The following is a 13,049-nucleotide window of genomic DNA, read 5'->3' as shown; positions in this document are numbered from 1 at the left end:
AAAGACTAAAATACAGCTAAAACTAAAATGGCATTTTAGTCAAAAGACTAGGACTAAAACTAAATCGAAATTTGCTGCCAAAATGAAGACTGCTGTACATGGTCCGGCAATCAGGAAATCAAACATGAATAATGGGCGACAGTGAGAGAGGGCGAATGGGAGCTAAACAATGAGCAGGACGAGGGAGCATTCCGAATGTCTAACACTAGACCAGAAGGTAAGTGCACGGTGGTACCTACCGCGGAATCCACCTTCCAGAAGGGTTGTGGCTCGAATCCTCTTCTGCCCGCACCATTCGTACTCTTCAAACCGATGACCGTTCTCATTCTCAATGTCTACAGAGTCATCTTCATTCATGCTGGACTCTCTCTACAATGAGGCAGAAACGGCAGCTCAGTACACCGGGCCACAAACATCCACAACTACACAATGTGCTACTAATATAAAGAGTCATCAGAGAGGAGCAGCTGAGAGTTAGGAGGACAGAAGAGGCCGAGGTAGGAACAAATATTGTCGATCGTTCACTAGCATCGTTCACTAGCATCAAACTAAGTCCTTCTTGGCCAAAATTCCATTTGCAGAACACAGAGTTCAATGGACTGGTAATGGGACCAACAAGGGAGGTCAGTAACCGGTTAGCAGGAAGAGTGCAGCTGATCTAACAGTCTACAGGAGTCCCGTGGCTAGGCAACAGAGCCAACAGTCTACAGGAGTCCCGTGGCTAGGCAACAGAGCCAACAGTCTACAGGAGTCCCGTGGTTAGGCAACAGAGCCAACAGTCTACAGGAGTCCCGTGGTTAGGCAACAGAGCCAACAGTCTACACGAATCCCATGGATAGGCAACAGAGCCAAGTCTACAGGAGTCCCGGGGTTAGGCAGGAGAGCTAACAGTCTACAGGAGTCTCATGGTTAGGCAGAAAAGCTAACAGTCTACAGGAGTCCCGTGGATAGGCAACAGAGCCAACAGTCTACACGAGTCCCGTGGTTAGGCAACAGAGCCAACAGTCTACACCAGTGGTTCTCAAATCCGGTCCTCGGGACCCACTAACAGGCCAGATTTTAAGTATTACCTTGGGGGATGCAGACTAGAATACTGCAATCACTGAGAAGCAAATGAGATCACCTGTGATGTAATTTAGTTATCTTGCAAACCTGGCCTGTTGGTGGGTCCCGAGGACCGGATTTGAGAACCACTGGTCTACACGAATCCCATGGATAGGCAACAGAGCCAAGTCTACAGGAGTCCCGGGGTTAGGCAGAAAAGCTAACAGTCTACAGGAGTCCCGTGGATAGGCAACAGAGCCAACAGTCTACAGGAGTCCCGTGGATAGGCAACAGAGCCAACAGTCTACAGGAGTCCCTTGGTTAGGCAGGAGAGCTAACAGTCTACAGGAGTCCCGGGGTTAGGCAGGAGAGCTAACAGTCTACAGGAGTCTCATGGTTAGGCAGAAAAGCTAACAGTCTACAGGAGTCCCGTGGATAGGCAACAGAGCCAACAGTCTACAGGAGTCCCGTGGATAGGCAACAGAGCCAACAGTCTACAGGAGTCCCTTGGTTAGGCAGGAGAGCTAACAGTCTACAGGAGTCCCGGGGTTAGGCAGGAGAGCTAACAGTCTACAGGAGTCTCATGGTTAGGCAGAAAAGCTAACAGTCTACAGGAGTCCCGTGGATAGGCAACAGAGCCAACAGTCTACAGGAGTCCCTTGGATAGGCAACAGAGCCAACAGTCTACACGAGTCCCGTGGATAGGCAACAGAGCCAAGTCTACAGGAGTCCCGGGGTTAGGCAGGAGAGCCAACAGTCTACAGGAGTCCCATGTTAGGCAGGAGAGCTAACAGTCCACAGGAGTCCAGTGTTAGGCAGCAGAGCTAACAGTCTACAGGAGTCCAGTGTTAGGCAGAAGAGCTAACAATCTACAGGAGTCCAGTGTTAGGTAGCAGAGGTGATAGACAGGGAAGTGACAGAAGATAGCGGGCGACCAGAATCACCTCCCGGTTCCTCTACCTTAGCCAGACACAGTTCCACATGTCTACTCATCTCCTCCTCCGATCCAGACAACGGCCGACTGCAGAGCGGACATACCTGTCCCTCATCTTGCTTTCGCCGTTTCATCTTCCCAATCCGGGCTGGTGGATGCAGAAAAGAAAAAGAAGAGAAAAAAATAAATAAACACGTTATATGTCAGCACCCCTCTTACAATGAACAAAAGTCTCAATTTCACAAACTGATACAAAATCAATGGAGCGCATAGAGCCAATCCATAATGACCAAACACAGGCCAGGACAGAGCATAAATTCTCACCTTAAAGGGTAAATCCACCCAAAACAAACATTTTCTAATATCGAAGACTCCATAGAGGACATATCTGAGCTGGAACTTCCAGAAAAGTCACCTGCTGTGGTTATTATGGGGGGGGGGCTCCCACCATCCCTGCTGAGCTTTTTATTTCATATTATGGAGAATAGAACATTTGAAACATGAAAACCCATAGGCTGGCCATACTGGTACAGTAATGTAAGGGCGGGGCTGAGGACCGTAATATGAAGGGGGGTTGGATAGTTATGTGGAAAGTGGGGTAGGGGGTTGAGGACAGTTACGTAAAAGGGGGGTGTGTAAGGACAGTAATGTAAAGGTTGGGGGGTGGGGATAAGGTGAGAACAGTATTGTAAAGCGTGAGGGGGGGGTGAGGACAGTAATGTGAAAAGGGGGGGGGGGGGTGTGTGAGGACAGTAATGTGAAAAGGGGGGGGTGTGTGAGGACAGTAATGTGAAAAGGGGGGGTGTGTGAGGACAGTAATGTGAAAAGGGGGGGTGTGTGAGGACAGTAATGTGAAAAGGGGGGGGGTGTGTGAGGACAGTAATGTGAAAAGGGGGGGGGGGGTGTGTGAGGACAGTAATGTGAAAAGGGGGGGTGTGAGGACAGTAATGTGAAAAGGGGGGGTGTGAGGACAGTAATGTGAAGGAGGGAAAAGCGGTGGGGGAGAAGATGGGGGCAGTAACGTCAAAGGGGGGAGAAGATGGGGGCAGTAATGTCAAAGGGGGGAGAAGATGGGGACAGTAAAGTCAAAGGGGGGGGGGAGAAGATAGGGGCAGTAATATCAAAGGGGGGAGAAGACGGGGGCAGTAATGTCAAAGGGGGGAGAAGACGGGGACAGTAATGTCAAAGGGGGGAGAAGACGGGGACAGTAATGTCAAAGGGGGGAGAAGACGGGGACAGTAATGTCAAAGGGGGGAGAAGACGGGGACAGTAATGTCAAAGGGGGGAGAAGACGGGGACAGTAATGTCAAAGGGGGGAGAAGACGGGGACAGTAATGTCAAAGGGGGGAGAAGACGGGGGACAGTAATGTCAAAGGGGGAGAAGATGGGGACAGTAATGTCAAAGGGGGAGAAGATGGGGACAGGAATATCAAAGGGGGAGAAGATGGGGACAGGAATATCAAAGGGGGAGAAGATGAGGACAGAAATGTCAAAGGGGGAGAAGATGGGGACAGTAAAGTGAAGTAGTGCTGCCCTACCCATGAAGAAACGCAGGGAAAAGTCCCAACTTTTTTTTTTTTTTTTTTTTTTTTTATTAGTCGCATTCCATCAAGCTGCCCAGTGCTGGCGCACCATGTGGTTTGGTGAAAGTGAAAATGTGCCGTAGATGCTGTGTGGGGGTGCCATTGAGAAATAATGGCACCCCCACGCATTTTCTCAAGTGCAGCCCATTTCTCTGTGGGTCGGGAAGGCATGGGATTTTGCACGTTCCCTACCTACAGAGATGTGAACTTCTCCTAGGAGGGGCTGTGAAGTGAAGGATCCGAGTCATCATACAACATTCCTAATCAATTCTTTGGTATATAGAGAGAAGGAGAGAATCGGATCCCATGCACTACAAAGCAGAGCTCTCTATGACTGAATTATCACACAGAATCTCCAGAGAGGAAAGTTCTGGAAGCCGGCAAAAAGATTTGCACACCCTTCCTGGAAAGTCACTTTTCACATCCAATCAAAAAGAAAAAAAATCGAGAAGACGTTCCCGGGGGCGAGGGGTGACCGCACAGCCATCCTGGGAGGGGAACAGGCAAGTGAGACCGGGCGATGGCTAATTAATAACGATGGGCGCAATCATTTCTAATTAGCTCACTAATCCCTCAGTCTTGATCTACTGTCGGCGGATCGGCCCGCGCTTCCCACCTTCCCCAACTAATCAAAAGTGAAGAAACGCCGAATGGTAATGGCGCTGGTCGGGAAAAGATAATGTAATTCAGCTGCGGCAAAAAAAAAAAAAAAAGTAGCAGCGGGGGAAGAAAAAGTCTACTTAATGCGATCTTTTGTTATTATTCAAACCTTCTGCCTGCAGGTGAAGCGCTGAGCGCTCATAATGTGAACATTACACTAAAAAAAGGTCTTCACATCATTAATGTGAGAAGTTCAGGTGTGAGCGCGGCGCCCCCTCCGCACTACCAGCCGGGAGACGCAATTACTACACGGCCAGAAAGGTCAGAGGATTTTATCCCATGTCATAAAACACGTGTTTTCTACACCCTGGAAGAGGAGACAGACACACATGTCTAACAAGGGGGCTGCAAGACAGAACATGGAACCAATGACACCAAGGAGGCTCTGTATATAAAAATGTTGTTTCTGGGATTTTTCACAATAAAAAAGGTGTGAACAGGGCAAAAAATATGGATAGCCCCGCCCCATAGGGCCACGCACCCCTAGGCTCGACCCGCCCCATAGGGCCACGCACCCCTAGGCTCGACCCGCACCATAGGGCCACGCACCCCTAGGCTCGACCCGCCCCGTAAGGCCACGCACCCCTAGGCTCGACCCGCCCCGTAAGGCCACGCACCCCTAGGCTCGACCCGCCCCGTAAGGCCACGCACCCCTAGGCTCGACACGCCTCGTAAAGCCACGCACCCATAGGCTCGACACGCCCCACAGGGCCACGCGCACCCATAGGCTCGACCCGCCCCACAGGGCCACGCGCACCCATAGGCTCGACCCGCCCCACAGGGCCACGCGCACCCATAGGCTCGACCCGCCCCACAGGGCCACGCTCGACCCGCCCCACAGGGCCACGTGCAACCCTAGGCTCGACTCGCCCCACAGGGCCACGCTCGACCCGCCCCAGAGGGCCACGCGCAACCCTAGGCTCGACCTGCCCCATAGGGCCACAAACCCCTAGGCTCGACCCGCCCCATAGGGCCATGCACCCCTAGGATCGACCCGCCCCATAGGGCCATGCACCCCTAGGATCGACCTGCTCCATAGGGTCACTCACCCCTAGGCTCGACCCGCCCGTAGGGCCATGCTCCCCTAGGATCGACCTGTTCTTAGGGTGTACTCCCCTAGGATCGTCCCGCTTGTAGGGCCATGCTCCCCTAGGATCGGCCTGTTCTTAGGGTGTACTCCCCTAAGATCAAACCGTTCATAGGGTGTGTTCCCCTAGGATCAAACATGCTTAGGGCATTTTCCCCTAAAAACAGACCCCTAAGTGAGGATCCTTTATGAAAACAAAATGCAGATGCTGCTTGCAGAAGAACAGAAAAAAAATAAAGCCAACAGGACTCGCCAAATCCCAGGATTGGATTGGGATATCACATTATCCACCTCATCCAATCAGAGAAGGCTGTGCAAAGTGATCTCCGAATGGTGCCCTTGCTGAGCGGCTGACATTCTGTGTTCCCAAAGCATCATTGAAGAGAGAGAAAACCGCTCAGGCCAGTCAAAGTCCATGATTCAAGGTGAGTGCTGAACCTCGGCTCCCCACCAGGAGAAGCATAAAAGAAGAAAATGGCCGCACACCACCACGGAATCCAGTGAAGAAAAGTTCCTTTATTCACATAAAGTGGTACAGCAGGGTAGGACAGTAGACGCGTTTCACAGGACTGCGCACAGTCATGGGAAACACATCTACTATCGTACCTTGTATCACTTATGTGAATAAAGGAAATTTCTTCATTGGATTCCGTGATGGTGTGCGGCCATTTTCTTCTTTTATATTCCCAAAGCATCATTCCAGCTGCTCAGCACAGGACCTGGAAGCAAATGGAGATCACTGTAGTAGTGGGGTCCCTACAGTGACTTCCAGCTACGATACACCGGACACCCCGATACACCGGACACCCCGATACACCCCGATACACCCCTCACACCGACACACCCCACACCTCCTCACATACACTAATCACACCGATACATTGTATACTATTCACTTCTTGGCCAGTGCAGAGTTCCTCTATTTGGTACATTTCTAAAATCCTGCCAGCAAACATCAGGCGATAGATAACCAATCTGTATGTTTTTTAGTGAATTGACTTTGATTTATCTTCTTTTTTTTTTTTTTTTTTTGCAGCATTTACCTCACAGTCAATATTTTACATTGAATTGACTCTTATTATCTTTTATGATATTGCCAAAAAAATAAGTCAAATGACCTCCATATTGCATGCGGTAACCTTTAGTGAATGGACCCCAATGTAACTGATAAGAGTGCAGAGCACAGGAAGCTATCTGCTCACAAGATTTCTGGCAGGATCAACAGCTTGTTTTTGTATGTTGCGATTAGTAAGCGCTAGCTTAGTGTGAAGGTTTACCTCACTCCTCCGCTGTTTGCTCAGTTAGGTTTTTATCAGTTTTGTAACTTTTTTTCATCAGAGGTGGTTTTTCAGTAGTAAGGACCTTTGTTGTTTGTGCCAGTATTTGTTTTGTTCTTTAACATATAAAATGTATTGTTATTCTGTAGAGGAGGAGAGCACGGGACAGCGGGGGAGAGGCAGCAGGCTCCACCATTGTCAGCTCCGAAGCTCCCTTTCCTGGGCCAGGTGGAGGGTGGGCTACCCAGTGCCGGGGGAAAGCTGGGCTACCCAGTGCCGGGGGAAAGCTGGGCTACCCAGTGCCGGGGGAAAGCTGGGCTACCCAGTGCCGGGGGAAAGCTGGGCTACCCAGTGCCGGGGGAAAGCTGGGCTACGCAGTGCCGGGGGAAAGCTGGGCTACGCAGTGCCGGGGGAAAGCTGGACTACGCAGTGCCGGGTGAAAGCTGGACTACGCAGTGCCGGGGGAAAGCTGGACTACGCAGTGCCGGGGGAAAGCTGGACTACGCAGTGCCGGGGGAAAGCTGGACTACGCAGTGCCGGGTGAAAGCTGGACTACGCAGTGCCGGGTGAAAGCTGGACTACGCAGTGCCGGGTGAAAGCTGGACTACGCAGTGCCGGGTGAAAGCTGGACTACGCAGTGCCGGGTGAAAGCTGGACTACGCAGTGCCGGGTGAAAGCTGGACTACGCAGTGCCGGGTGAAAGCTGGACTACGCAGTGCCGGGTGAAAGCTGGACTACGCAGTGCCGGGTGAAAGCTGGACTACGCAGTGCCGGGTGAAAGCTGGACTACGCAGTGCCGGGTGAAAGCTGGACTACGCAGTGCCGGGTGAAAGCTGGACTACGCAGTGCCGGGTGAAAGCTGGACTACGCAGTGCCGGGTGAAAGCTGGACTACGCAGTGCCGGGTGAAAGCTGGGCTACGCAGTGCCGGGTGAAAGCTGGGCTACCCAGTGCCGGGTGAAAGCTGGGCTACCCAGTGCCGGGTGAAAGCTGGGCTACCCAGTGCCGGGTGAAAGCTGGGCTACCCAGTGCCAGGTGAAAGCTGGGCTACCCAGTGCCAGGTGAAAGCTGGGCTACCCAGTGCCAGGTGAAAGCTGGGCTACCCAGTGCCAGGTGAAAGCTGGGCTACCCAGTGCCGGGTCCCTTCCTTCAGCCTGGTCCAGTGTTTCTGTATCAGGAAGGTGGTAATTTATCCCGATGACTCCAGGCCCAACCAGACACCGGTTTCCGTCTTCAGAAAACGCACTCGGAGCAATAATACAGCTGCAATGTTCAATTAGAATTCCCCCCATACTCTCCATGGCTGGAGATGCAGTTCCTCCACAGCTGCAATGCCTAAGGGCACCCAGACCAGCAAGAAAGTTTTAGGAGTGCTGGAAAGCGGTTATTGGGCCTCGTTAAGTGTAGAAGGGTTAGCAGACATTCATCGTCACACAGCTGCATATCAGCCAGTAAGAAGTTCCACTAAACCTCCCGGACATGTCCTCCCTCCGCTGACCAGTGAGGGGCTCCCCACGTCAATCTTTAAACCTTCTGTACAACTGGTAGGACCCCACTCTGTCTATAGAATCAGCCGGACATCAGAAGACACCTCTGAGACCATTCAGAAATGATCAGGTGCCTCTGAGCTGGGGCGGAGCTTCTCACCTGCTTTAAAGTGTCATTAAACCCGCATTATAGGATTCCTTTTTTGTACTCTTGTTGATCCTGCTGCTCTTCTATCCCCCCCCCCCCCCATGTCCCCAATGCAGTTGGAGATTTTGCAGAGCAGTGTTGGCAGCTCTGCACATGCTCAGTTTTCAGTGAGTTTCTATGCTGAGCATTTCCTCCCAATCACATCTGAGCATCCCATGTGACTATAGAGTCACACATGTGGGCGTATAAACAATGTTAAATGACAGCCCACTCCCTCTCTACCTCCCTCCTCCTCTATGCCCGCTAACCAGCTAAACACAATGGCGTTGGAATTTTACATGTAGATTGATGGAGGCTTCACCTCCCTCTCATTTTATGACACAGGCTGGAGTGGCGTGACAGCCTCTGACTGGCAGAAATCCGTCCAATCCATGGTATTGCCACAAAATAATAGATTTGATTGCAAATATATTTGTATGATGATTTAAAACAGTTTATTGTTACTCTGTATTCCAAAGGCTATTTTTTCATTTTTTTTTTTTTTTTAACATGTGACCAGCAGCAGAGAACTAGAAGCTCCTCCTTCTTATGTTTCCCTGCAGACAGGCTGGGAGAGAGCCGAGGCATGTGACAGCTGAACATCCATTAGGAAAAAAGGTACATCGAAGGGAAAATGTAAATTACACAGTGGGTGCTTAGTATCACTTTAAGTGGGTGTAGCTCCACCCTGTTGGTACGGTACTTATGTGCTTGGTACCCCAACAAAAAGGTCACAAAAAGTGGTACGGTTTGGAATTAAGGTACCATTCACAACTATTGACAATGGAAACGGCAAAAACAGCGAACCGAACCGCTGAGTGGAAACGGGGCATTAGAGGCCCCTCAGTTTATTTGCGCAGAACAAGGCGACTACAGTATTTCTCAATGTCTCATATCCCTGTCCATCCTAGCTGAAGGTCACAGGGGTTTTATCAAACTTTACAGCAGGCCTCCCCCACTTCTACTCTGTATATATGGAGTAAAACCGCACCTTTCACAATTCAAGCTATAAGCCTATGGGCGGGGGGGGGATTCTGCCTCTACTATACGCTAATAAGTCACCAATAAATCCTAGAGGCTGCTGGGGGGGGGGGGGGTCATACCCCCATGTAATAGGATGTAATATGTCCTATAGTGGTATGGAGACTTCCAGAGGAGCCAATGGAAGCTGAATGACGATTCTTGTTATAAGAAATGGAGAAGAGGAGCAGTGATGAATGGGAGGAATGCAGAGACAGGATATCGGTGTATTTCTCAGGACTCTTTCTAGGTGTGGGAAGCAGTGGCTGCTGGTGCTCAAAATTTTTTTTTGGGGGGGGGGGGGGCGCGCAAACTGAAAAATATAATAGGCATTGCTTTGCGGCAAAAAACGCTGGAAAAAATTGCGTGACTTTGAGGTCACAAAAGTCTGAAAGGGGCCTTCAGTAATCAAGGTAGAGTGTGCCCCCTTTCAATGCAGAGTGACCAGCGTGCCCTCTTTCAATGCAGACTGACCAGCGTGCCCCCTTTCAATGCAGACTGACCAGCGTGCCCCCTTTCAATGCAGACTGACCAGCGTGCCCCCTTTCAATGCAGACTGACCAGCGTGCCCCCTTTCAATGCAGACTGACCAGCGTGCCCCCTTTCAATGCAGACTGACCAGCGTGCCCCCTTTCAATGCAGACTGACCAGCGTGCCCCCTTTCAATGCAGACTGACCAGCGTGCCCCCTTTCAATGCAGACTGACCAGCGTGCCCCCTTTCAATGCAGACTGACCAGCGTGCCCCCTTTCAATGCAGACTGACCAGCGTGCCCCCTTTCAATGCAGACTGACCAGCGTGCCCCCTTTCAATGCAGACTGACCAGCGTGCCCCCTTTCAATGCAGAGTGACCAGCGTGCCCCCTTTCAATGCAGAGTGACCAGCGTGCCCCCTTTCAATGCAGACTGACCAGCGTGCCCCCTTTCAATGCAGACTGACCAGCGTGCCCCCTTTCAATGCAGAGTGACTAGCGCGCCGTGCCCCCTTCAATGCAGAGAGACCAGTGCACTTACCTGCAGCGGTGGCTTCTCCCCATGGCATGGGTTCGCCTTTTGGCCAATCGGGAAGCGGGTCTCGGACATGCTTCCTGATTGGCCAGGAGGAGGATCCGTGTGACAATATTGTCACACAAATGGGTGGGCTAGGGCGCAGTGCTCTTCGCCCCGGGTCCACCCTTTTCTGAAGCCTATTAGAGCCTCTGGCTCTAATCAGGTGATTCAGAAAAAAAAAAAAAAAACCCAATTGAACTCCATGCGTCCGGTGCCCCGCATGTAGATTAGGGGGCCAGACTCATGGATGGGGGGGTGGCGCCCCTGCGCCTTCAATGCACCAGCCGCCACTGGTCGTTGGACGGTGGCACCATGCAGTCTGCGAGGAATATTCCTCCAGCATTGGACAATGAAAGCAGACATGACAGCAGTCAGTTCTGTTCTCTCTCCTCCTCGGGGCTCATTCACAACACTTTCCATGAGACTTGATGCACTTCAAACACAACAATCCAAATGGGACTTTATGGGCCAATCCCAGACTAATCCCTTCTTTTTTTATTTTTTGTTTCGTTTTGGGTGAATTTGGGACAAATAAATACTTCTGTAAAGTTTTAGAGCTGTGACCCCATTTGACAGATCTCACCTCCCTTCCTGTGACAGCCGAACAAGCAATAAGAATAGTTGTTATTGGGACAGAATAATAACCTGACAGAGATTCTAACCCTTCACCATGTAGTAAGTGCTACGTTTTGTTGGTGTCAGACAGGAAGTGTGGAAAATCTAATGGGGACACAGATCACCTGAAGTGGAACTTCAATCTCTCAATCAACATGGACTATTTTTAAAGTATAACTAAAAGGCAAAACTTTCTTTTTTTAAGCTTTGTTTGGATTAGAACGCCTGTCAGGTTTTTTTTTTTTGTTGCTGTCTGTGACCCCATTAGGGAGATTCGCCCTCTCTATTTGTCCTGTTTACCATTATCATTGAAAGTGAAAGTAAAAGAAAAAAAACTAATTTTGGGTTGTCCCCAGAAAAGTAATAGAAGGGAAATCTTCAAATTGGGACTCTAGTTCTGGTGACCTGGCGGATGCCCAAGGAATCCCCTAATTTGCAGGGATTTCTTCTCACTTCCTGTTTGGTTATGGGACAGGAAGTGAAAGGAAAGCTCTGCAATGGGACACAGATGATGGAAAAAAAAAAACTGGACCGGGGTTTAACCCTCCCCCTGCTTTATCCAAAATAAAAAGTTTTGCCTATAGTTCTACTTTACTCATCATGCTGCTAGCATTAGTAAATAGGAAAGTATATTATATTATATTTATTTGTTTTAAACTTTTTTTTTTTAGGCTCCTTTCACATGGCCAAATGAATATAGTGAAAAAACTATCAGCGCAAGACTAAGTGAAATTGATGTTGATTCATTAATCACTTATTATTTTTGTGCACTTCTGGCGCAGCACGTTTTTTGATTTTTATCCTTTCACATGGCCGCTCCGTGTGAAAGCTCCGCTGCGGGACTTTTTTTTTTTTTCCATGGAGCGGATGACATTTCTGTCATCCGCTCTGTGTGCCCGCATATCATCCCATCTGTTTGCGGATGATATGCGGACATAATGTAAGTATATGGCACTGCGGATGTCAGCGGATGACACCGCTGACATCCGATTTTCCTTCCTTTCCGTTTTTTACACGGAAGGAAAAATGGGGTTCTGTTCCATTCGTAAAAACGGAACAGAACTGACAGGAGGAAAATCGGGTGTCAGCGGATGGTATTCCGCTGACATCCGCAGTGCCATTCACTTACATTATGTCCGCAAATCATCCGCAAACGGATTGGATGATTTGCGGACACACGGAGCGGCCGTGTGAAAGGACCCTTAAACATTTCTTCAGTTACTTTCGGGTTTCCATGTCTAGGCAAATGACAATTTACATCCAAAGGAGTCTTTAATAGAGGAGGAGGGGCTTTCTCAGCTAAGCACACCCTCTCATCTGCATGCCTGAGCTAACATCAGGTGGATTCCAGGGCCTAAATGCTACATGAATCATCCGCCCTTACTCAAGACAGCCACAGCCAGAAATTATGTTTTTCAAAGTATTTTCTCAATAAAATAAAGCATGGATAGATGGATGGAGGAGTGGAAGGATAGAGACATGGATGGATGGGGGAGAGGAAGGATGGATGGAGACATGGATGGATGGGGGAGAGGAAGGATGGATGGAGACATGGATGGATGGGGGAGTGGAAGGATGCATGGAGACATGGATGGATGGGGGAGTGGAAGGATGCATGGAGACATGGATGGATGGGGGAGTGGAAGGATGCATGGAGACATGGATGGATGGGGGAGTGGAAGGATGCATGGAGACATGGATGGATGGGGGAGTGGAAGGAAGGATGGAGGAGTGGAAGGATGGATGGAGACATGGATGGATGTGGGAGAGGAAGGATGAATGGATGGAGACATGGATGGATGGGGGAGAGGAAGGATGGATGGATGGAGACATGGATGGATGGGGGAGTGGAAGGATGGATGGAGACATGGATGGATGGAGGAGTGGAAGGATGGATGGAGACATGGATGGATGGGGGAGTGGAAGGATGCATGGAGACATGGATGGATGGGGGAGTGGAAGGATGCATGGAGACATGGATGGATGGGGGAGTGGAAGGATGCATGGAGACATGGATGGATGGGGGAGTGGAAGGATGCATGGAGACATGGATGGATGGGGGAGAGGAAGGATGGATGGGGGAGAGGAAGGATGGATGGGGGAGAGGA

The 13,049-nt window shown here is 50.2% G+C and overlaps 1 protein-coding gene across 4 annotated transcripts in view; it reads right to left on the bottom strand.

Moving 5' to 3' along the window:
- Positions 1-13,049, bottom strand: part of RNF220 (ring finger protein 220) — a 337,403-nt gene that overhangs the window by 67,042 nt on the left and 257,312 nt on the right. For 3 of the 4 annotated variants that reach the window (XM_082265020.1, XM_082265022.1, XM_082265023.1), the window contains 2 exons: positions 2,005-2,126; positions 240-369 (listed from right to left, as the gene is read on the bottom strand). In XM_082265020.1, coding sequence (XP_082121146.1) covers positions 240-369; positions 2,005-2,126 — 252 coding nt within the window. The remainder of the gene's footprint in view (positions 1-239; positions 370-2,004; positions 2,127-13,049) is intronic. The other variant, XM_082265021.1, reaches the window with a different exon arrangement.

Source organism: Pelophylax lessonae, assembly GCF_965119305.1.
Source record: "Pelophylax lessonae genome assembly, chromosome: 8".
Classification (NCBI taxonomy): Eukaryota; Metazoa; Chordata; class Amphibia; order Anura; family Ranidae; genus Pelophylax; species Pelophylax lessonae.
This window is presented reverse-complemented; position numbering and strand designations above follow the sequence as displayed.